The following is a 26,573-nucleotide window of genomic DNA, read 5'->3' as shown; positions in this document are numbered from 1 at the left end:
TCGCCCGTCACAAATTTTGTCGAATTAGCACTATAAATCAGACGCGAAAGCGTTATCGCGGTATTAAAGACGCCCTGGAGGAAAACCCGAGTCGCGCCTCGCACTACCGGCACTCCGTGCCCAAGAAAATTCTGAGACCAAAGTAATCAAATGGCTTACCCTAATTTCGCTAAGTGATGTTCGCCGCTTTGACAACGAGTGACGACACTCGGCACGCGCGCATGCGACCCCCCTCGATTTGCGGCACGTCCCTCCCCCGCGCAAGCACTACAGCCCCTCCGCGTACTCGCTCTGGCCCAGGCGCGTATGTGAAGAGCGAGGCCCCGCTCTTCTCCGGTGACGTTCTGCATTTGTCCGCAAATGTGGAGACTCCCCCAGGACTTTCTGTAGCTCTGGCCGCCCGGGCAACGATCTCCGGGCTCGCCTCCACCCTCGCCTTCCGTTTGAGCCTCCTGAGAAAGGCGGTGCCGCGGAACCATCTGTCTGGTGGTAGTTTCCCTCTTTGGCCCCTTTGGTCCACCGCGGAAGCGGCAAGTCCCTCAACTCCGAGGGTGGAGGGCCCTTGTAACATTCGGTGTCATTACTGCGCCTGAATCTGGAACTGCACGGCCAGGGGACGGGGACGGCCTCAGGGTCCCTCAGGTATCTTCTACGGCCCTGAAATGTCGTGCGCGCTCGGCACGGAGGCATCCGAAGTTAGTAACTATTCTTAATACGTGACTTTTCCCCCAGGAGACGTCTCTCAGCAGGTGCTCGCAAGGGGGCCGTACGGTCCTTCTTCTCATTAACATTACCGACTGCGATACCCGGGGACGGCGCTATGCGCAACGTCACAGTACCTACTATTACTGTCAATTACAGATGTTGATGGCTTATCCATAAAATCAAAGAACTGTTGTTCTTTTTCGTTTGTGAACGATTTAAAATCGCTCCTACATTCAAATGAATTTTTGCTGTTTGAGACTTCCATAATTCGTATGATTTTGTCTTTGTGATTTAGCATCCCTTAAATTGTATAGTAGCCAACGCAGTTTTCATTTTGGGTGGCTTACTGTAGCAATAATATAATCTTCTGCATTAATATTCAGTTCCAATATGTCACCAAAGCGATCATGTAGACATTTCAATAAGTGTTCCTTTAGTGACTCACAATATTTGAGTCCTTTATTATTGTTCTGACATGAATTAATACATGTCAAATTGTGCTGAACTGCAAAAATCCATGGCAAAATATCGCCGAAGAAAACTTGTTTTTCTCCCTATATTTTTACATAGTTTTTTTAAGTTTTAGTAATGTTTCAACTGCCCTTGACATTGCACCACTTCAATCATTCTTCTTGGTAAACTTCTGTACAGATCCTTTATATAATTTTGATCCAAGTTTTCCCAAGCTTCTAAAATTGCAGATTTTAATTCGGACACTGTGTTACATTGCTTTTCACCTTCATATAATGTTCGGCTGAGTTTTCCTCAAACATTCTCGATAATACTTAGATCAGGAGATCTTGCTAGCCAATTTAAAACCTTTACATTTTCCGTTTCAAAATAATTTTTTACTATGCGAGCGGAATGCACAGCTGCATTATCTTGCTGAAATATATATATTTTGTCTCAGCAATTCTGCGAGCGTAAGTCTATATGTGCCTCTTAATTAAATTTAAGTAAATTCTGTTTCTGTTTTTCCTCTATAGTCGACATTGTCGACGACTGAATACCCTTTGCTCCTTTCTTAAACCGTGGAAATGGTATTTATATCCATCTGAACCATCCAGATTCAGTTTTTTTTCATCCGTGAATATAATTCGTTTCCACTGGTTTTTTCATTGAATATGCTCTATTGCAAAACTTAATCGGGCGGTCTCATGTTTATCTGTTAACGGCGGCTTTACAGCAAATTTCTTCCGTTTTAAGCAGCTTGTTTTTTGAATTACTCTTTTTACTGTTTTAATAGATACGTTAACACCACAATCCACTGCAATTTGTCGAGGCGTAAGTTCAGAATTCGATGCTTTTCTCAAACTTAATCTTTTTTCCCTTGAAGAAAGGACTGCAGGCCTTCCTTTCGACTTCTGTTTCCCACATTTTTCGGGGTTTTGTAAAAAATTCTGTATAGCACGCCGACTTCTTTTTAATTTTCTTGCAATGTGTACTTAATTTTCTCCATTGGACTTTAACTGGAGTATTTTCTTCTCATCTTGGCTTAACGCTTTTCCTCGTCCCATAATTTAATTTTGTTTGTGTATAAACTAACTATTAATAAGTAATTTCTATAAAATAAACTTGCAAAGAACTGCACACTTTAACGTTTTCCAACAGACTACTTTAAGTGCCTTAACATTTTGTCCACTTGAAATTTCGAAACAATGAAGCTCAAAGACCATAGTGCTCCGTGTTTTGTTTGTTTACACTGGTACGCGGGCTTGAAAAGAAGTTTCTCACTTATAACGTAGCTTACTGCTGTAACGTCCCTAAACCTATAATACGTTGTCCATGGAAGAGCGGCTTTCCAATGGACGAAAAGGTGGGGGTCCGTGTGGCGTGCGGCTAAGGAGTTAAAATTCAAGGCTTATATCTTTCTTAACAATAATTTATTTAATAATACTTATTCTAATCCTAACGTTAATACAACAATGATAACTATTCTAATCTGGTGAAATAAAATCATAAGATGATATGAGATTATATTATATGTGATTATCTATTTGTGAGGTTATATTGAACGTGATTATAATTATCTATTAATTATCTCGATAACGCAAGAGTTATGCAAATACGATATATATATGTCGTTGAACGAGAGTTAGGTTATGTGATTATTTGTATTATTCGCGGTAGAGGATCCTCTATACAAAGTGAAGTGTATTGTGTGTGTGTGTGTCTGCAATAGATCTTGTTTCGCACGCCCTGGTCGCTGCCAAAGTTATAAGTGGCTATAACCTCAGAGCGGTCTCAAGGTTTCATGAAACATATAATCTTTGCCTTAATTGCCTAAGCATCCGTAAGCCCTTCGTTGTCTTTCCTGCATCAGTCGCTACCTTCGAGAAAAGACTCTTCAGGAGCGGCCTTAGAAATGTGCCCGACTAGGAATGGCTTCTAGCGCTTGTTGGCAGACGATTCGTCTGCTTCTGGCGAGTACGAACTCTATATTAAAGGAGCATCAACTACTATTTGATAGAACGGTCGCTACCCCTAAAGGAGCGGTCTCGATCTCACTGGACGAGTATATCAGCTGCCTTCAAGATCTTCGTCTGTTCGGAACCCGATGCCAGAGAGAAGTGTGTCTCCTGCTGCTTACGCAGCTCCTTATATTACCCGCTAGTCGGAATTCGCGCATGCGTAATGTCTTACTTTCTAATGGCGGTCTTATTCTAATCGTGAATGAAATCGGACGATATACGTTGTTTTTATGTTAACATATTATTGAAACTTATAATATATGGTATAAAAATAAGGTACAAAAATATTAGGTAGCGTTAGGATAATAGTATATGCAGTAATATAGTAATAAAGTATTAGAAAGATACAAATATAAAGAGAGATGGTGATAGATAGAGAGAGGTAGCAATAGATAGAGTGAGAGGGAAGACCGTGGGTCGTTACACTGCTAATAACTTTAAGAGTTTACTAAATACTCAAGATTCATCGTTCGTTTGCCTTTTAACCATTCAAACCCGGACGAGCTGTTGAGTGAATCTTTCCCAATAGCTTTCTCTGCTTTTACTAGGTTGAAGAGAATATTGGACCTGGACCAAACCCTCTTGAGGAAATACAGTGAGTTTCCCGCTGAATTATATGACTCGCCTTGAGTCTATCGATAAAACATGACTTTGCATCCCATATCAAGCGGATATTCGCACGGAGAGCGCTACGACAAAGCTGCGCATCGTGTTTAACGCCAGTAAAACGGGCGGGATGCTCGCTGAACGACATTCTCCACGTAGGTCCGAAATTACAGAACGATATCACCGCCGTATTAACGAGGTGACGTCTGCATGAATACATGTTAGTAGCGGATATTGTGAAGATGCTTCGACAAATTCTCGTCGCTCCGGAGGACCGTCGGTTTCAATGCATCGTGTGGCGCACCCCCGCCACCGAGCAACGTATCGCTTACGAGTTGAATACCGTGACATACGGTACGGCGCACAGTGGGGCAAGCGTGGAAAAAAATCCAAAATCGGAGGTCCGTGCTTCGAGTTTATTTTTATTGTGTTTAATTCTTAAGAGCCTAAGAAATAATTACCCACATTCTTGACGTAAAATTATTTCAATTTCTTAAAAATATTATTTCCAACTTATTGCAGTAAATTTGCGTAATTATTGTTTTACACCCTTAATGTACCTATATTAACGTCTGACATTACAACAATAAGTATTCAGTAAACCCCTCCAATAACCCATACTATAGCATTCAAAATTATTAAATTGAAATAGAATTGCAGAAACGGCGTTACGCTGCTTTAAGCTGAAAGTTATTGATGTAGGAGTAGAATATTATGGTCATTTATGTGAAATAAATAGAACAGATTAAAGCAGAGGGCATAGTCGAATAAGGAGATCAAAAGTGCCCTCGAACCAAATTCGATTTGGGATGGGCCATTTAATAGCTTATCACAAAAAACTAGTTTATGCCAATTTTCAACCCTCTATCTCAACCTGGGGGTGGTAATGGGGGTAAATAGAAAATCACGTTTTTTGAAAATTACTCGTACTCTATTCAATAAAAAATTCAACAAAACATCAAAGATATTTCAGACACCAAGATACATGTTGTAGAATTTTTTGAGATTTTTAAATCGATAATTGAAGCGGTGAAAAATAAAAAACGCAAAAAATACCAAAAAACGCGGATTTCGCATTGACACAATCTCATAACTACAATCATATTTTTACATTAAATACATATTATTGTTACTAGTATCTCTGATTTTTTTCAGATTTTTCGTTTTGGTGCGCCATAGTAAAAAAAATCAAAAACCGATATTTTCGTCGTTTCTGTCGCGTCAGAGTAACATATACGTAGAATTTTCGTACATTCTTTAGAAAACAAGGGTTTTGTTGAATGTTCAAAGCTTTTACAGTCAGGAAAATAACATAACAATTACAGAAACTAAATAAACTCGTCCGATGAGAACTGCCGAGCTCGGTATGTTTCGAAGTGTCGATACTATGTTTGCAATAGCGTCAGCGGTGCAGCGACAAAGCGTTTACCTGCTCTATTGCAACAATCTGTATCCATGGTATTATATGCCCTCTACTGTGCACAAATTGTTAATTCATGGTGCCGAAGTGATACAAACAGCAGCTCTTCCGATCGGACAGCTTTCTGAAGAAGCGCAAGAAAACAGGAATAAAGATTATAAAACATTTAGATTACACCATGCCAGAAAAATTTCTCGTTTAACAACGAATGAAGATGTATTTCATCGAATATTGGAATCATCCGACCCGTACATATCTCATTTGCGACCAGAAATGAAAAAAAAACATATCCAAGTCAGTGCGGAAGCCTTAAAATTGTTAATTTAAGTAATTATTATTTTTAATCATTTTTAAATTAATTACTTTATATATTAATTATTTACAATGAAATTGTCCGTTTTCTAAAAAGTTTAGTGAAATTTAATTGAAAATACTTCAATATCCGAAGGTCAAATATTGGATTTTTTTTTTGTAAAATATTCGAAGAAGGTTTTAGAGAACATTACACAAAAAAAAAATTGAAAAAATTTCACTCTAAGGCTAAGTTATTACAACATGTACTTTAACTGACAACTTCCGTAACTTTTTTCTTGGCTCCCTATTGACCGAACGACTTGAAATTTGGCAAATATTTTCTGGTATAAGAGTAGTGATATACTTGAAACTTTCAAGTCGATATAATCATTATTTCCAGAGATATTGATTTTTTTCCACTTTTTTGCCATTTTGCCCCACTGTGCGGCGTACGCCCCATATCTTTCGATGCGAACGCTTCTCGAGTTGAAAAAGCAGAACGGCGATCGGCACTCGCTCGCCGCTTCTATCCTCGAGAAGGACGTCTATGTAGACGATGTGTTTATCGGAGCTCCCGACAAACCGTTGTTGGAGAAAATCCGCAAACAAACGTGCGAGCTCTTATAGCAAAGTGGATTTAACCTTCGTAAGTGGACTGGCAATTCGTCGGACTTGTTACGAAACATCCCACTAAGCTCGTACTCACACCCAGTCGACCTTAATTTGTTTGATGATTCCGAATTAAAGGTTTCAGCCGTCCGCAATACCGATAACAAAGTACACTTTGTTTTCGGAAATTGCAAAACTGTACAATCCCCTTGACTGGCTTTCGCCAGTCGTGATCCGCGCGAAAATTCTGATGCAAGCCTAAGAAAATCCAGTGGGACGAGCACGTTTCCGCGGAGACGTTCAAAATGTAGAACACATTTTGTATGGATTGGAGCAGATTAAACGAATGGAAATTACCTAGATGGATCCGATACGGAGCTGATGTAATCTCTGTGGAGTTACATGGATTTTGCGATGCGTTGCTCGTAGCCTATTCCGCCGTCACCTACTTGAGTGTGATGACGATGAACAATGATGTGTTTACATCACTACTAATGGCAAAAATGCGGGTGGCTCCGATCAAAATGCAGTTGATCTCAGTTCATGAATTGAACGGGGCCGTACTGCTCGTCGGGCTTATCGTGCATGTGAGAAAATCACTAACACTGCCGATCGATCGTGTGATCTGTTGGACAGACTCTACGAATGCCCTCGCTTGGCTTAAAAAACACCCATTGGCATGGACGGTTGTGGTAACCAACCGCGTGTCGAGCAAACATTACTCCCGAGCGCTGAATAGCGTAATGTCCCAACCCGCTGAAACCCAGTGGATTTAAATTCACGCGGGATGGAACCGTTGAGACCAATGAAAGCAAGCGCATAGCGCATGCGCATATAACGACTCCGAAACCGGCATGGGAATTTCTGTTCCGATTTCAAACATGGAGAAAGCTGTTACATGTAACAGCGTATTGTCGTCGTTGGCAAAAATAAGCGCGCATCGATCAGAGGTCACACCCCAGTCGAGTAATCGAAGCGTCAGAATTGCACACTCAGCAATTCTAACACTTAAGATTTATCATCTTAATATATAATTTTTTAATTTGAGCATATAGCTTGTAGAGTACATACGTATCGTAAGGAAGAGGTTAAAGGTTATTTGAATGTATCTGTATATAAATATATAGTAAGCTTTAAACAATAAAAATACGATGGCATTGTTCTTAAGGCTTGTGTTACACTACTGTAAACATACCTCTCCATTCTAATCGTGTACGCTATATGTTCTATGCTTTTTTCCAAGATTGACGTCACATAAAGCCAAGTGCCAGCGGCTATTTATAGAATAAGATTATTCAATCGGCAATTCAAATCCCGATGCAGGATTTCTACTTTTTTTTTAAATTATTATTTAATTGTATTCTGCAAATTCTCGGTAAAATTAGATTTTGAAAATTATTTATTCACAAAATATTTTCAAAGTTCAATGACCTAATAATAATCGAATTTACATTTTAATTATTTCGAAACTATATGCAACTGGTTACTCTAATATGTTAATTTTCTGTTTTTCTATTACAGTTGAATAGTCTTTGGTTTTGATTTGTTAGAGAAATTATTAAAAAATGTGTCCCGTTACGAAGTGCTGAGGTAAGTGCCGTAGGGTTCATTACAGTTCTCTTACCAAAAAACATAGCCTTCCCCACTCTGTGACCAAATCTTCCGGAAACAGAGTCCCTATAACAATACGACGTCGGATTGCTTGTCATCTCTAAATAAACTTTTCAAGCATAAGCAGTCAATTCCAACGATACTCGATAGTTGAAAGACCCAACGTGGTTATTGGTCAGCCGTTGTTTACCCCCAGGACTTGTTTGCCTCCAGGACTGTCTCACTCGTTCACTCTTCAGGCCATACATATCCTAAGATCCCGTCATAAAGCTATTAAAAATCAAGCACCGTTCGGTCATGTTTCTTCTAACTTTCTCGCTAAAAATGCATTGCTGCTAACAGATTGATATGTAAAATAGACTTCATTTGTTTCTTAATAAATAATAATAATAGTAGTAATAGTACTAAAAATGAAGAAAATAAATTCGTAATTAAAATCATAACATTAGCATAAAGAAAGAAAACCAAATTATGAAGTCATTATTTAGGTGCAATATGAGATGATAATGAAAAGAATCAACTATTTTTTGGATAACAATGACATTTTTATTTAGTTTATCAGGTGGATTCTCTGCATCGAGCTGCTGTGTGCTCGAGCCAGGGGTGCCTGATAAACCTTGCCGTATTCGCCCCGCAAGTCACTCGGTAAAAGGGCCAATCGTCCATACGGGCACCAGGCATTTTCGCGTCGAGTAATGAAAACTCCGAAAAGTACGCGATCCTTGCGACATAGGTACGACGGAAGCTTCAGCTAGCTCGTGGGATAGGAAAAATCTTGGGTCGGAAACGAGTGGAGGAATCTAGCCTTCACGGCAAAGCAATGACGATATGGCGTGTATCTTTCACAAGTGTTTATTACAGAAAATCGGGCGCACGTTACGGCATGGCAAGGGAAGATCGTGCAGGTTTTCGGCAACAGAATCAGGCACGTGCCTGTTACAAGCGGCACGCGCCTGTTACAAGCGGCACGCGTGGTCTCGCTCGATATAAAGTTTGTGTCGGTTGCAATGACTCTGGAATTTCGGGAGAACAATCAGTACGAGATATCCATAATGTTAACATTTAGGACAGTCCTGGAGGAAACCCGAATCGCGCCTAGGGTTAAACGTTTTTTATACAATGGTGCACAAACTTAAAGGTCCGCTAAAATTTTGCGAAAAGTTTGGTCATTTTCAAACGGCTGTGTCTCCGTGAAAAATAGGTGTAAAAAATATTGGAAGCAGCCATTTTTTAGCTTGAAGTTTTTCGTTTTTAAATCATGTACCCAATTAATTTTTTGTGCAATATAGAACCATTTTTTCAAGATAAAGCGCAACAACAAAATTTTTTCAAATTTTTATCAACTCTGAAGTGATGCATGGGATGAAAGAAACTTTTTTTCGCGAATCCATTTAAATGCTTTTAAAGCGCCAACTTTTTCCTTTAATTTTGTTTTGTTTAGTTTTGTTCTACCAGGTTTTATTACCACGTTATTTACTGTTGTATGAAAATTGACACTTCTAACTTTGAGCGCCTATAATTTACGACTGCGCAATCGTATAGAAAAATTGCAAAGGGTGTTTTGGAACGCTGAAAAGTTTCCTTTAAGGGCATTTCCTCGTAAATTTGGTGAGAATTTTTTGTCATCGTATATAAGTCATTTCAAAATGATCTAGAAAATGAGGTAATTACCACTTTTCAGAAAATATGATGCCACTTTTAGAAAAATCATGGAAACATTCAAGTGTCCACGTTTTTTTTTACTTTAAAGTACCCATAATACCTGTGCCAAAGGCCGAACCGATCACATTTTTTTTACTTTGTGGCCTTGTTAGTGGAATACGCGATACGATCTGAAAAAGTGATCTGGCCAGATCACTTTGTTTTGAGCACCACTACTGGTGGTGTTGCATAAACTTTGTCATTGTGAAAAAATTGGATGGAAATGTTTTTCCTACATTTTGTAAATCTTTTTTTTCTGTTAAAATAAAGAGGAACCAATAATAAAAGATGAGATTGTCGTTCAAATGCTGCGAGAACCAAAGGAAGAATTTAGAAGCATCGTACGTAAAAATGTCTATTCATCTTCTATGCATCTATGATCTATCTCTTTTCAAATACTTTTTGGGAATGTATCCTAATGTTTTCGTTGCTACGTTTGTTAATTCGAATTCTATAAATGTTGAAAAATCATTAATTAATATATATACATATACTGTGATTAAAAACTTATTAGAATAATGGTAATTGTCGTGTATTGATACTTACAAATATTCACAATGATCGGACAATTCTTTAACGCCGTAGTACGACTGTAAACTGCGACGACTGTTGCGTACTATTTACACGCACCCGTTCCACGTGCTCTGATCTCGAACAACCACGCGTCGCAACCACGACTTCGTGAATCGTCGCCCTCGGTCGGGTCACGTGACTCGGCGTCACGCGGTACGTTCAAACGCGTGTATATCATAGTAATTATATTTAATTCCTGGTTTCCCCGTTCAATGATCATTTAATATATCCTTAGATAAATTTGCAGTATAATTCTTTATTAAGATTAAGATACAATATAAACAGTAATAATAAATTACAATTATTATTCCAGTTTTTGTAACACGATACAATTACCGTAATTTTATTATGATTTCTTCCACTTTCTTGATTCTCGGTAATATTTGTATAACAAATAAGAGTATTTTAAACGGAATCGTCCTATAATATTATCATATTTTTGGAATTGATTACAAGTTTAGATCGTTTCAGATTATAAATGTTTTCGATTATATGTAATTTGGATTCCTATCACTTGCAGCACTGTTACATTATTTTAGGCTGAATCGATCCTGTTGGATGTTACATAAAAATGGTAAGGGGGTTTGTGAGCCTCTGGGGCATGTGACACAAAAATATATTGGATGATAAGTCTATCCTATACTGCATCGATGGTATCACAGATTTCAATTCCACATTATGAGGACACAGTACAGCGAACTCAAACAATTTTGGCCGCATTGATACTTTCTATCTCTCTCTCTTATTCAATGGCTCTCATGTAAGAAAGAGATAGAGAGTATAAATGCGGTCAGATTTGTCCGAGCTGGGTGAACAGTGTCTTCAGACATTGCAAACATAAACTTTATAAAAGAAACAATAGACCAATATAGATATATTATTGTAAAATAAAATTTAAGTGTAAATGAGAAAAATGAGTAATCACATTATGCCTTACTATTTAAATTTCGCGGTATGGATTTTAGTTGGAAAATGACGTCACCCGATCTAATCTTGACGTTATTTCTAGACTCTAATTTGAGGATCTCTAGCCACAACGACATGGCATACGCCATTTCCTCTTCTGAGAAGTCGAATTCACCTCTTATGCCTCTAAGTTTACATTATGTACCATTTTTTGTATCCATGACATATAAATATAACTTTACAGTTTATGAACAGCCATATTGAATCTTAGTTTAGGAAAATTTTATTCGCCTAGTTGGCAACCGAAACATCCCTTCTAAAGTCAGATATGGAGTTACAGCCTTTTAAGTATAACACCAAATTCGTTTTGTATGTTCTTAGATCACTTGGTAGGGCAATTCGGATTGTTTTTAGTGTAGGGACTGTCGTGACAAAGGGTTTGTTTTGAAATGGGCATTTTTACGTCATACCTTATTTTAAAATTTGTAACATATCTTTGTTAACGCCCCGTGCAGTTCCATTAAAAAGACAACAAATCACATTGATATTTCAAGAACGCTTTCACATACAAATAAATGATGCTCATCATAAAGTGTTTCTCTTAAGGTAGGGTCCCACTGCTGCAATCACGTCGGGGGATGCACGTCCAATTTTGTTCGCAATCCCGATCCCACTTGTACCGTGTGCGGCCGTGCACAATTCTGAGACCTACTTGAAAGGGTCGAAACGGTGGTGAAATGGAATCCAAATACACAATCTTTCATGCGCGGAGAAGATCGTGTACGTGCTATGCTGAGAATAATCTGCTATTACGTGTAAATGCAAAGGCGCTTTACAGTTTATACTATGCTCCGTTTAAGAGATGATCCCCGAAAAGTCAAATTGGTCAGAGTGGAAGAGGACACGCTCAGTTTCACATACTTTCGGCTCTCGCATACCACTCGTCACGGTAGCCATATACACACTGTAGATCAAGAGACCCCTCTTGCACCTATACTGTCGCAAGCATCATCTCATGAGCGGAACACAGTAGATTACACTCTAAAGTTCCTCATTATTTGTACATGAACTACGTCCATATTAATACAAGCACAAACATGATACTTGCAGCTATAAACAGTAATTAATTATACGATTACTGTGTCTAAACAAGTTATCTTTTTAAGAATTGTATGATTGTAATGCAGTATACGTATACAGGGTGTCCCACACAAGCTGGTGAAGTCATTAAGGGGAGATTCCTGGGATCATTTTAATCAACCTTTTCCTTTGCAAAAATGTTCTCTGAAGCTTTAATAACGAGTTACTAATGAAAAACGTTGACCAATCAGAGAGCACCTATAGCGAGCGGTCGACCAATTAGTGGCGGTGCACAAGCTATGCGTAGCATTTGCTTTCACTGTACTCGAGTCTTGTACAAGAAACTCAAGATCTCTACGTTATTGCCCACTTTCTCTTAAACTATTACATAGAAAATTATGAAAAAAATCAGGGACATGTTAGCTATCGTGACACATATTATGGAATTTTTTCAGACTTTTAAATGGATTATCCAGATTGTAAAAAATAAAAAAAAGAGGAAAAAGAATTTAGAAATTCCGATCTAGTATGTAGCAAAACCGGATTTATAATCATATTAATTCAGTACATAAATATCACTAATACTATTGTGAACTATTTTTTTCAAATTTTTTAACTTGATACGCCATAGTAAGAAAATAAAAAGCAATGTTTTCGTAGTTCCTACAGATTGTACATTATCTTACTGTGAATCAAAACATTAAAAATTCTACAAAAATAGTTATTACATAAGGAATGAATGAAAACGGACGTATTAGTTGCTATAATCCGTAAAAAGTACGGACACATTGGTTTTTATTTTTTTAATTATGACGGACCGAAACAAAAAGTGTTTAAATGAATTGAGGTTAATAATATGACTCCTTCATTCGAAAATAAAAGTAAAACTCACCCATTCGGAGAGGAATTCACCTGCTACTTGAACACTTGCTGCACTGAGTCACTGTGCCGATTCCGGTCATTGGGGCATGATGCCCATATAGCACTGCTCACAGGTATACGACACCACAAGAATCCACTTTGCCTTTACAACACTTCGCGGTCACTAACACTGATCACTTCACTAAAGGAGCACTTGACTTTCTAATGGCGGACAACCGATTATTTTGAAACGTTCTGCGGCATTCCGTAAATAAAAACAAGATGTTACACAGTTCGGCGGCGAAATTACGATCGATACTGACGATTTTTCCCGAACTCTCTTTCCTCGTGCCCTCGCATCCCTCCAGCGCGACTTCTCGGGATGTAGCTCCGAAGAAATACTCGAATTTGATTTGTTAGTTGATAAAAACGAGGTTGGATCTTCCTCAGTTACATTTTTTAGTGGAGGTGGTAGTCTCTTCTTCGGCTCGAAAAAGTCGCAAAAGAATTCATGGGACAAAGCAAAGGCATATCAGATTAGTGTAACGAGTGTCTCGCAGATGTGGCCACTTATGATCACAGGTATTGCCCTGCAAGGTCGAAAGAGCCATCGGTACCCGAGACTGAAGGCTGCAAGGGTTGCGTCGCGCTTACCGTAGAAGTTCTTTCGATGCATTCGATGCATTAAACATTTTACCAACGAATGTCTAGCAGAGACTAACTCGTTCCCGCATCGAAGGATAAATACATCAATTGTATTCTAATCCCTTTAACTATTTTGATGTCTGTGTCCTGCAACAGAGCCTTGCTGTTTATCACGCTGCTGATGTAGTGTCTGTACATTTATACTCGTATTGTAACTAGATAAACCTTCCAATTTATTATTTCTATTTTTCCTGTTACTTTTTAAAATATTTTTATGAAACAAAATCGAAAAAATAGATAGGTATTCGTTGAAATGTATTCTGAAGGAAAGAAATATGGATCAAACTTTGTTATAGGAAAGATAAAGGAATGATACGGATAAATAACTTATCTTATATCTACACGACGTCAAGTACATGAATGCCCTGTATATCTATACAGGGTGTAACAAAAATGTTTCAGTTCCTTGAAAGGGGTGATTCAGGGAGTGATTTGAAACAACTTTTTCCTTAGCGAAAATGTAAGATGAGGCTTGGTTAACGAGTTATTAACGAAAAACACCGGCCCGTTTTAGTAGGTTCCGAAGGAGTCTGCCCCCTTAAGGCAGCAATTTTCGACCATGGTGAAAGTACTGCCGATGGTCATCACACGAGTATCGTAAGAGGTAAGGGCACAACGTGAATATCCGTTGATGATTTACGTGTAGAAAGGCAAGCTTGACCACGAAATGATAAAAATGTATACATATTTTTCTTCGAAAGGTGTTAATTGTAGTCGTTATTACTAAACTGCAGATGTTTATGCACGATAAATATGCAAAAAGTATTTTGTATATTTTACTGTATAAAGTATAATATTAAGAATTATCTGAAGTCATTCCCTATGCAAATTACCATTCTAAGAAGAAGTGAGATCCTAACAAAAAAATTCAAAAAAGTTAAAAAAATTAGGCCAAGTACATGAAAAAGTCGGTATTGTGTCACAAAAATTTTTGCGAAATCGAAATGAGCTGCATGTACATAAAGGTGCTTTCCAGAAATGTGCAAAGGCGACACTGTGTAATGTAATGTAAGATTCAGTGCTTTCCAACTACGCTTAAGATAACACAACTATGCATAGTTAAAATGTTGTGTTCAACTTGGCGTGGTCAGGCAAAATGAAGGTGTCGATAAATAAGAATTATTTAGAAATTGCAAACTAATGAAAGTGTACACAATGTGTTAAAACTTTATTTAAATTGATGAATTAGTTGTACGTTTGTGGAAGGCAAGGTATTGATGTCGATAAATAACCTTAGAAATATTTTAAAATGCAACATAATGAAAATCTATTTATATTGTCAGAGTTTTAAATTCACAAATTACCTAAACGCCTGCGAGAGAAGATATGGTATTGATGATCTGAGAATACCTTGCCTAGCCACTCCAAGTTGAACACAGCATTTTAGTTGTGCATAGTTGTGTCATCTTAAGCGTAGTTGGAAAGCACTGAATCTTATATTGTGTCTCAAATATCATTTAAGACTGGGCAAACACCTTTATGTACTTGCAGCTCATTTCAATTATTGTTTTGAAGTTTTTTCTTACTTATATTTAAACGGCAAAATCAGATAAACGGTTTGCCATTATACTGAATTTAATTTCCAAGTGGTTTATAAAGGAGATCCTTATTTTACATGTATCTAAATGCATTTGCATGCTTGTAGAAGATCCGTCAAATCTTTAATACACTGATAAGCCGCCCCTATAGGTCGAAAAGGTTTAGGAAAATTGGGGAAGAGAAAAACGGGCATCGGATGATCACTGTGTTTGTACAGTAATAACATGCATACCGGTCGCAGGTCTTTGATATTGAAGTAACTAAAGAATGAGAATATAATTGACGTAATTTTCCCTCATCGATTCCCTTTGCCAGACATTCGTTAATCAAATGTTTAACGTCTAGAAACTATCCCCAATTAGTATTTTTAAGACGGGAACTTCCATATTTCATCCGCCCGAATGCATCGAATGGACTTCAACGGTAAGCGCGACGCACCCTTGCGGCCTTCATTCTTGAGTACGGATGGTTCCTTTGAACTTGCAGGGCAATACCTATGATCATAAATGGCCATATCTACGAGACACTCGTTACGGTCTCCTACACTAATCCGATGTGCGTTTGCTTCCTCCCATGAATTTGTTTGCAACTTTTTCGACCTGAAGAAATGACTACCTCCTCCACTAAAAAAAAGTAAGTGAGGAAGACCCAACCTCGGTGTCAATTAACAAATCAAATTTAAATATTTCGACTACGTTACACCCCGAGAAGTCGCCCTGGATAGATGAAAGGACACGAGGAAAGAGACTTCGGAAAAAATCGTCGGTATCGATTGTAATTCCGCCGCCGAACTGTGTAACATCTAGCTTTTATTTACAGAATGCCTCGGCATTGTGGAGTTGCGCCGCAAAACGTTTCAAAATAATCCACGACGAAGGGTTTTTAATCCGGTGCGTTCCGTGATTGTCGGTCGTTGAAAGGTCAAGTGCTGGATTGGTGAAGTTACCAGTATTAGTGACCGCTGAGTGTTATAAATGCAAGATGGCTGCCTGTGGTGTTAAATAGCTGGGATCAGCAGCACCTGTGCATTATCCACGAAAGACCGGAATCGGCACAGCGACCCAGTGGAGCAAGTGTTCAAGCAGTAGGTGAATTCATGTTCGAAAGGATGAATTTTACCGATAGTAATTATATGTCTATTTACTCACCATCCAATAAAGTGTACAATCGAATTAGGAAGTCATATTATTAAGCTCAATTTATTTAAATATTTTATGCTTTGATCCGGCATAATTAAAAAAATAAAAACCAATGTTTCCGTACTTTTTACTGATGATAGCAACTAATACGTCCAGCTTTCGATCATTCCTCATGAAATAAGTACTTTGTAGAATTTTTAATGTTTTGATACACAGTGAAATAATATACAATCCGTAGGAACTACGAAAAAATTGCTTTTTATTTTTTTACTATGGCGTATCAAGTTAAAAAATGTGAAAAACATAGTCGATAATAGTATTAGTGATATTTATGTACTGAATTAATATTGTTACGATGTTGGGGAGCCCCGCGGCTGCCCGCGCGCACTTCGATCTCTTAACCGCTGTGGCATCACGTAACGTTCAATAATGTTATATACACTGCACTAGGATAGGTTTTATTTACAATATCCGTGTATAATATTCGTGTATTTCGTAAACAGTCTGTTCGCTCTGACAGCTGTCAGAATTCTGTCTTATTCTGACGTTCCTCGAACGTCTTCCTATTCTTCGTTGCGAGCGCAGCAAGTCGTGGCGACATATTCGGTGCTCGCAACAATATGATTATAAATCCGGTTTTGCTACAATACTACATCGGCATTTCTAAATTCATTTTCCTCTTTTTTTATTTTTTACAACTTAGATAATTCATTTAAAACTCTGAATGACAATATTTTGTAGTTTTATTTATTTCTTTGATCCACCTTTCGATATGGTAAATATAGAAAATGTAATTTTTAGAATTAGAATATTTTCCAAAGTATAATAATAAAATAATATTCTTGAAGTCAACTCAAAAGAGTATTTAGAAGGTAGCGAAGATTTATATAACACTTATATAAGAGTTGAATTGTTCAATAAATAGGATTGAAGGACAATTGAGCACTTTGCTGGGGCACTTTATGTAGCATGAAGTGTGGAAACCTGATTTCGGTTACTATCAACAGCCGAGTTGTATGAAAATCACCAATACAAATTTCGCCGACACGGTTTTCACCGGCAACATTTTACCAACTCCAGATTTGACCGACAATAACTTTTACCGACAACGCCTTTAACCGAAAACGATTTTGATCGACAACGATTTTGATGAACAACAAATTTGACCGACGACATTAATAACCAACAGCAACATTATCTACAACAATTTTTATATGATGTTTATTAATAACGATGTACTATCTAATTGATTATGTACTTTTTTCTTGATATAGTGCACAGTGAATGAGAGGCCAGATTTACGAAGAAACGCAATTAAACCAAACTAAACAAAACACGTTTGTATATTATTGATATGAACATAAAGTATTAGAAAAGGAAATCCATTTACTTAATAATGAATATAACCAAATTTTCAAATACATTCGGTGGATCGTATAACAAAAACATTAATTGCAACGAAAATATTAACATAATAAGTCAATGTTAATGTACTTGGATTCAATCTAACAATACTTTATTCTTTTACTAGATTATAAAAATATAAAAATAAAATATAAAAATAAAAATTATAAAGATTATAAAAATATAAAAATAAAATATAAAAATAAAAGCTAGATTATAAAAATACCGGCTTACAATATAGAAACCATCTTAGATCCTATTGTTCACACACTAATCTTATTTCCGGAAATATCTGCCCTCCGGGGTCGGTGGAGTGAGGGCACGTAGATCGCGTAGGGTACGTCCACCCGGACTCCCGTCGGCTACCTAAGGGCCCGTTTGGGGTGCACATATTTTATGACCAGTCTAACGAACCCCACCAAATTCGAAGATCTTCCACAGTAAAACGCTAAACGCATAAACCGTTCCCGAATTCTTAAATTTGCCGGAAGTCGCGTTCTCCTCATAAATTGACATCTGCTCTCCAGTCTGGCCATCACACCTCTGTCGTAGCCTAAGTTACTTCTCTAAATTGACTATATTTTCGATGTTAATAACTTACATAAATCAATATAACAAAGATTTTCAGTATATTCAATGAACTGTGTAAAAAATGCATTAATTGCATTAAATTTATTATTACGTAATATTGTGTGCTAATGCCTGCAAGAGCCTTGTGGTGCTGTAAAGTGTACGATTTCTAAGTATTTGTTGAATATGTTCCTCTGTAAGTATATATTCTAACGAATATGTACGATGTGATTCAGATCTCAGTAATACGCTAACTGAGGCAATGTTTGTAGGAAAAATACGCAGTCGCCTAATGTTGTCAGGCAATGTTACTATCGGGTAATACTGTCATCGGTTAAAGTCAATGTCGGTCAAAATCGTTGTCGATTAAAGTCGTTTTCGGTTAAAGATGTTGTCAGCGAAAGTTATTGTCGGTCAAATCTGGAGTCGATAAAATGTTTGTGAAAATCATGTCAGGGAAATTTGTGTCGGTGATTTTTATCGGACCCCTATAGCCGACCTAATTACTATAGAGAAAGATGTTTGGAACAGGCATAGAGCATTCTTTGATTCCGACATGCGTGTTTGGTATTCGTGTGTGCGACTTAGCTGTGCGGTTAGTAATGTTTCCTAAACTGATCGTAAAAATCGATCCTCTTTCAAACAGTTCACGAGGCTTTGCGCGCCGCCCAGTTATATCAGTGGGGCCCTGCCTTTAGAACAGGGAAAGATATTGTGAAAATTTCTTTGATTAGAGAATACTGCCGAGAACAGCCTCGGAAATACGTGTGTAGAAAAATTATAGTGGGTCTGTATGTATAGTGGCATACCAAAGTGAAAAGTGACATCCAAAAAAGTTGAGTTAAATTGCATGTGCAATGGTTCAAGGAGATATTGTATAGTCGTAAACGTAGCGGTAGTCTCAAATTTTACAGCTTCAAAGTTTTAAAATAATAATCTTAGCACCTCTTTTTATAAAACAAGAACTTTATTCAGAGACGAGTGAAGTTTATTTTAAATATGTATTTCAGCTATTTTCTTAGCTGGTAAAGTTTACATCCCGTCCTTGGTACTGTACAGACTGTACAGAGTACAGTACAGTCAAGGGCGCAGTTTACGACCTCGCTATATCTTTTTGGACAAATATACGTATTTTCAGAGATTTGAGGGTTTCACGGCCAGGCGTCATACAATTCTCATTGTTGAAGCTTTCGGGTGTAAGCCGTGTCTTGCAAGAAGAGATTTCCCGACGTTTCGCTAGCATTGCTGCTGGCTTCTTTAGGGGGTCGAAAAACACACTGAAACTTTCAGAAACTTCAACAATGAGAATTGTATACGTATTTTATGCATATTTGTTTTAATATATTTGAATGTTTGTTATTTTTTATATAATATTCTTAGATAATATTTTATATGACATTTAGGTAAAATTATTAAGGTCTTGTGCTATGCAAATTGATGGCGAACCATGGTACCAACAGCCTTGCGAATTTAATATTAGTCATTGCAACCAGGCATCCATGTTGATGAACACGCAGAGAAACATTAACTAAATATGTTTTTTCGGAACTATGATGTTGAATATGTGTACATTCCAATTTTTAGCATAAAATGGAAAAAGTGCATACACGTTAACAACAAAACGTGTTAACAAAGATGCTGCTAGTGATTTAAACAAATTGAAAAATCTAACCACTGTTCTGAAAGAATATGTACTGTGTATATTTTATTTGAAATAAAGATAGTGTTATAATTTTATATATTGTCTGTATATCTTTTGTGCATTAATATCTTCGTTCTTTGCACAGATCATTTCTCTGAGCACTCCTGTCCTGTTGTTTCATTAATTATTTAGGCAACTCATTACGAAAATATGTGTTAGAATTTTCTTTGCAGATAAAATACGTCAGACACCTGAAAATCAAATTATGATTTTTAATTTTATTAGGAAAAAATCAATAACAAAAAGTTGACTGTTATTAACATAAAAAACAATCATAATTAAGGGGACACACTACCCTCACGAGTCAAAAGGTAGGTGAAGTTTGAGAATTTTATTTATAGGTAATTAGTACATGAAAAGTGTAGTTTTTTTCAGAGAATGTAAATATAGGTTGCAATTTTATTTTTTAATATATATATTAATAAAACATTGATTGCTGGTTGTCGTAGATGGCAAAAACTGGAATATTTGAAATAAGGAAACTTTTGTTAATTCATGAATTAAAAACTTTTATAAAGGGTGTAACAAATACAGCCTTCGTTATATTAAAAGGTGGTACAAGGTCAAATTCGGAGCTGTAACGTCCCTAAAGCGATACTACGTTGTCCATGGAAGAGCAGCTTTCCAATGGACGAAAGGTGGGGGTTCCTGTGGTGTGTGGTTAACGAGTTGAAATCCAAAATTTAGATCTTTCTTAACAAAATTTATTTATTAAGAACCTATTCTAATCCTACCTTTAATACAATAATTTATACCTATTCTAATTTAGTTGAATATTTATAGAAGTATAAAATGGTTATATATTATATGTAATTGTTCAAAAGTAAGGTCAGATTATTAGATATCTATAAAATATTTCAGTAGCGCAAGGGTATACATCTACGCTTATTAAGTGAGGTAAGGTTAGATAGTTAGGCTATCATTAATTATTAATATATATATTTCGCGGTTGAAAATCCTCTATACAGAGCGCAGAGTAAGTGTATGTGTGTGTGTATGTGCAAAGGGTCTGATTTCGTATGCCCTAATCGATGCCAAAGCTACAGGTGGCTTTAACCTCAGAGCGGTTTCAAGTCTTCGGGAAACAATTAACCCTTGCTTGAATTTGTTGAATAATAAATATACGCGGTTCGCGTTATCAGTTGTTTCCGGTTATAGCGAACTTATTTTCTGTTTCCTGTTTGGTATGTGGCGCCGCGGTACGGAGGCGCAGGTTGGTGTGTGCTGACGCTATGTCGAACGGGCCTCAGGTGAATACGCGTGGCAAAATTTATTTTGTAACGTTGTGTCTTTTTGCATTATAAGTTTTATAATACCAGGTTTGTATAATGTCGTCACTCACGACATTCAAGTTTTTGTTCTCTCGCACTTATAATATACGTATGTTAAAGGACTAGAAGGTGTCTTCATTGTGCTACCACGTGCCGTGATAAAACGTTAAATACAGAGATAGATTGGGACTCTACGCCTGAGAAGGTCAAGACGTTAGAAAATCTGACAGCCAAACTCATTCTGGAGGAGTCGAGACACTTCAAGAAAGAAGAAAATGAGGATGCTGTTGCATTCAAGACCGAAGAGAGTAAATGCTTCAGATGTAACAAGACAGGACATCTGGCAAAAGCATGCATAACTAACGTAAACCAAACTGGGAATAAAGGAAAGAGATGTTACGTATGCAACAAAATGGGACACTACGGCACTGCCTGCACCAGAAGACAAAACAGAGAAACCGGAATACAATGCGGTATTTGCAAAAAGCTCAATCATAATGAGAAGGACTGCTATCACAGGAAGCAAAACAACAGACAAGACAAGGCATCTTTTCTTTCTCTCTATCTATCTTTTCTATTATCTATTATCTATCTTTTCTAACGATCAACACAACCGGTACAAATACTTGGGTAGTCGACTCAGGTACGACATCGCATATGACCTACAAGAATGATAACATAATAAACAAGAAGGCGATACATGCAGAGGTTGGAGTTGCAAAGTCCGGAGCTGTGATGAAGGCAGAAGCAATAGGGCAGCTGAAATTTGAAAACTGCACACTAAATAAGGTAATGTACGTACCTGAATTAAGCACTAATCTTCTCTCAGCCAGTAAAATTACTAACAATGGTGGAGAGATATTATTCAAGAAAGATCAAGTCATAATACGACAAAATGGAAAAATCTTATTGACAGGAGGACAGTCTGAGGATGGACTATACGAAGTAAAACTACCAGTAAAGAAAGATAGGTCTCTTGTGATACGAGACAAAACTCGAGATATGAAGATATGGCATCGAAAGCTAGGACATCCTAGCAACGAAGGTATGTCAAAAGTACTAAAACTGTTGCATGGGATAAATTTCTCGAACAGTGACTTAACAAACTACGATGAATTATGCGAAACCTGCATGAAAACTAAACAGACCAGAGCACCGTTTAAAGAAATCAGAACGAGAGCGGAACGACCGTTGCAAATCGTTCATACAGACCTCTGTGGACCAGTGGAACAAAAAACGTGGGATGGAAACAGATACTTTGTAACATTTCTGGACGATTATACTCACCATGCTGTAGTATACTTACTCAAAAACAAATCAGAAGTAGCAAAGGCCATGAAAGAGTATGTCGAAAAGGCTGAAGCGCACTGGAACCTCAGAGTGTCGAAGATAAGGTGCGACAATGGGCGCAAATACCAAAATAGCGAAATCCAGAATTGGGCAAAGGAAAAAGGCATCCAATTAGACCTCATTGTACCTTATTCGCCTCAAGTTAATGGTAAGGCAGAACGCCTGAACTGAACCCTGATGGAAAAATCCAGGACACTGCTATTCGATTTAAGTATCGAGAAGGAAATGTGGGGTGAAGCGGTCTACGTAGCAACATATCTGCTGAATAGATCACCCTTGAATACAATCAATGTCACTCTATATGAAAAATGGGAAGGCAGAAGACCGAACTTCGGAAACTTGTACGTATTCGGTGCCGAAGCTTTCGCCAAAGTACTAGGGCCTTTGAGAAAGCTAGATTCAAGGAGTAAAAAGTACATGTTTGTAGGTTATGCACCTACGGGATATCGTTTGTGAGATACCGAAAAACACAAAGTACTAATTGCCAGAGTTGTACGGTTTAAACAAGTAACTACAGAAGACAGTTTTAAAAACAATACAGAGCAACCTGTTCGAGATATATTAATAAGAATGGATACAGAAGAGGAAGGTCAAGAGGACACGGAAGCAGACGAAGAACAGCTACAGAACAGTGAAAAGGCAACAGGAGAAAATTTGTCCGTTTATGAAGATGTGGATGAACAAATACAATCTGACCAAAATACAAGTCAAGAAACCGAAGAGGAAGAGAAAAATGAAGTAGCCGTAAGAAGATCAGGCAGAAGAAAAGTATTCCCGAAAAGGTATGAAGATTACGTATTTTTAACCTATACAGAAGCAGTTACAGGACCAAACAAGAACAAGTGGTTGGAATCCATGCGGGAGGAGAAAAAGTCCCTGAAATCAAATAACATCTGGAATCTGGTGGATGCATCTGAGGTGAAATCAACCAAACCACTGTCGAGTATGTGGGTGTTCAAGGTAAAAGAGGATGGACGATACAAAGCACGTCTAGTGGTCAAGGGATGCCAACAAAGGGACACCATAGATTATACAGAAGTATACAGTCCAGTGGTGAGTACAGCAGTATTAAGGACATTATTTAGCTTGATCGCAATAAGAAAGTATAAATACATAGCTTTTGATATAAAAACTGCGTTTCTTGTATGGGGAATTGAATGAAAACGTATACATGTACCTGCCAGAAGGATATAATTGTAAAAGAAAAGTGTGTAAACTAAACAAAGCACTTTATGGTTTAAAACAAGCACCATTGAATTGGAATAAACATTTTACTAATTTCCTAAAACGTATTGGCTTTGAACCTATCGAAGGAGAGCAATATATGTTTAAGAAGAGAAATAGTAGCATGATCTTATGTATCTACGTGGACGATGGAATTCTGACAAGAGGTAACATGGATGAAATAAAAGAAATATTAAGATGCCTTCAAAATCAATTTAAGGTGACAGTAATAAAGAATCCAAAAGAGTATGTAGAAATGGAAATTGAGAAGACGGGAGAAGACTTAAAGCTGAAACAAACAGCATATCTAGAGAAAATTTTAGAAAAATATAAAATGAAGAACTGCAAAGCAGTAACCACGCCATTTCTGAAAGGAGACGACCAGAGTAATGAACCAGGAGATAATACTGTTACGTTTTTGCGCACTTCGATCTCTTAACCGCGCTAAGATAGGTTTTATTTATAATACTCGTGTACGTCGATTTCCTCGAACGCCTTCCTATTCTTCGTTGCGAGCGCAGCAGGCCGTGGAGACATACCCGGTGCTCGCAACACTAGTCCCCTCTTTTGGAAAGCGGGCGTCCCGACCACGCTCAGTACGGGACTTCCAACTTGGCGTCTGCACTACTGCCTGGAAAAGAGGTACAAGAGAATTTATACCTGCATAGCCTTTCCCAGGCTGCGCCTCGACATTCGTCTACGGTCCCAGGGAAAAACCATGCCAAAACCCTGAGCGAGGCGCAGTGTGCTAGGACCGATTTCCTCTTCCCCTTCTTCGCTCTTCTACCCTCGCCCGTCCTCTTGATGCTTGTGTCCTTTCTTGCTGCCTTCTCGGGCTCTGCTTCCTACGGTGTCTCTCCACGAAACATACCTCGGCCGAACGCACCTCCTTGTTTCCCACCAGGGAATCACTGTTCCCCGCATGGCAAGGTGACCTCTTTGTAGGTCCAAAGGTGCGCTAAATATCCAAGAACTGACCCCGGAGGCCCGCCTTCCCGGGAAAACGAGACTTCTCCGGTGTGGGGAAGCACACCCGCGTACGGTTAAGTCCCCCACCCGCTGTCGGCCGGCCCGCACTGCGAACCCCGGGCGACACATGATGGTAGCCGTTGTGGCCCTGGACGGCGAGGTTGAACAAGGAGACGAGGAGGGAGACTCACCCTAGCCTTCTGCGATGGCGCTTCTTCTTGGACGAGGTTGGTTGTCGGTTCTCTTCTTTCTTCTATTGGTCCTTCTTCCTGCACTCACCGGCGAAAATACTCCTCCGCTGTCCATGCCCCCATCCTTTCTTGTTCCTGTACTGTGGTCCTGGAGTCCTTTGAATTTGTGGGCTCGTCTCGGACACCTCCCTGCCTGGAGAGGGAGTGTTGCCCGGGGAACCCAAGGCCGCGACGTCCTCTGCAATCCTCCAGGAGCCTGCGTGGACCTGGGTTAGGTCGTCTTACCGAAGAGACCCGACCAACGATCCCCCGGCGTTCCCCCCTCCCAGTGTTCACCAGGGGCCCGCGTCTCAGCTCTGTTCCTGCTTTCCCCAGTTCCTCTTGCCTCTTGACGTTTTTCGAGCACTTCTTTCTTCTTGTTCCTCTTCTCTCGGAGATATCTCTCTTCTTTGCTGGGGAAATGGATTATTCGCTGAATCTCGCGAGGCGATTCACATGTACTACTTTACACTTGCCTCGGGTGGTGCCCTTAATTCGATAAATTACATCGTTCAACTTCTCTACAACGACATACGGCCCTTCCCAGTCCGACTGTAACTTGGGGCACTTGCCCTTTCTTCGTCGCGGTTGGAACAGCCATACCTTTTCACCCGGCACGAAAGTGATGATTTTAGCGTGGCTGTCGTACCAGGTCTTCGTCTTGGCGCTGCTTAAACACAGACGATGTCGGACAAACTCATGCATTTTTTTCATCCTCTTCTTGAGCTGGGAAACAAACTCCGTTTGGGCGTCATTTTCTTGGGGCGGTAGCCCCCTCCACAGTTGTATAGGGAGACGCAACTCTTGACCGTACAGGACCATTGACGGTTTCATCTGGGTGGTTTCATGTCCGGCTGACCTGTATGCCAACAGGAACATCGGGATCCACTCATCCCAATCCCTCTGATGTTCGGCGACGAACATGGAGAGATATTGTAGTAAGATCTGATTTAGCCGTTCCACCATACCGTCAGTTTGCGGATGCAGGGGTGTAGTTCTCGTCTTCTTAACTCCTAGCAGTTTCATGAGTTCTTTGAAGACGGTGGACTCAAAGTTCCTCCCCTGATTTGAGTGTATTTCCAGGGGTACTCCGTGTCGACTCACGCCATGAACTAGTAATGCTCTGGCCACTGTTTCAGCTCGTTGATTTAACATAGGGATTACCTCTGGCCATTTTGAAACATAGTCGGCAACCACCAGCAGGAACCGATTTCCAGAACTTGATTTCGGAAGGGGTCCCACGATGTCCACCGCAATCCTCTCGAACGGAGCTCCAACGTTGTAGATCTGCATCACGCCGGCTCCTCTTTCTCGCGGTCCCTTCTTCGCCGTGCAAGTGGTACATTTCCGGCACCACTTCACGACATCCTGTCGACAGGTGATCCAGTAGAATCGCTGCCGCACCGTCGCCAGGGTTTTGTTGACTCCGAAGTGTCCGGCTGATGGGGTACTGTGACATTCGTGCAGTACTTCTGTTACCTTCTTCCGTGGCACTACTAGCAACCACGTTATCTTCGCGCCGCAAGATGATTCCCATTTTCGATAGAGTACGCCATCCTTGACCTCTAAGGAATCCCAGATCGTCCAGTAGAATTTTGTTTGCGGCGGGCATGCTGCAGTTTCTTCTCGTGTC

At 38.9% G+C, this 26,573-nt stretch overlaps 2 protein-coding genes across 8 annotated transcripts in view; both read left to right on the top strand.

Annotated features, from left to right (window-relative positions):
• Dgkepsilon (diacylglycerol kinase epsilon) overlaps nucleotides 1-19,920 on the top strand; it is a 156,195-nt gene extending 136,275 nt beyond the window's left edge. For 4 of the 7 annotated variants that reach the window (XM_076391866.1, XM_076391867.1, XM_076391865.1 and 1 more), the window contains one exon: nucleotides 19,598-19,920. In XM_076391866.1, the coding sequence (XP_076247981.1) occupies nucleotides 19,598-19,726 (129 nt within the window). In that variant the 3' untranslated portion in view covers nucleotides 19,727-19,920. Of the gene's footprint in view, nucleotides 1-7,626; nucleotides 7,696-9,157; nucleotides 9,325-9,397; nucleotides 9,697-19,597 lie in introns of those variants that run through there. The other 3 variants (XR_013003243.1, XR_013003242.1, XM_076391869.1) reach the window with 3 other exon arrangements.
• LOC143187644 (uncharacterized) lies at nucleotides 5,154-5,724 on the top strand. Its single transcript, XM_076391890.1, has 3 exons — nucleotides 5,154-5,519; nucleotides 5,612-5,615; nucleotides 5,689-5,724. Exons 1-3 carry the CDS (start codon nucleotides 5,170-5,172, stop codon nucleotides 5,722-5,724), a joined length of 390 nt encoding a protein of 129 aa, XP_076248005.1. The 5' UTR covers nucleotides 5,154-5,169.
• Nucleotides 19,921-26,573: the final 6,653 nt, after the last annotated feature.

The sequence above is a fragment of the Calliopsis andreniformis genome, unplaced genomic scaffold (assembly GCF_051401765.1).
Source record: "Calliopsis andreniformis isolate RMS-2024a unplaced genomic scaffold, iyCalAndr_principal scaffold0133, whole genome shotgun sequence".
NCBI lineage: Eukaryota > Metazoa > Arthropoda > Insecta > Hymenoptera > Andrenidae > Calliopsis > Calliopsis andreniformis.
This window is presented reverse-complemented; position numbering and strand designations above follow the sequence as displayed.

Excerpts from the sequence above, each read along its gene's own strand:
- LOC143187644 (XM_076391890.1), top strand. The coding sequence starts at position 5,170 with ATGTTTGCAATAGCGTCAGCGGTGCAGCGACAAAGCGTTTACCTGCTC.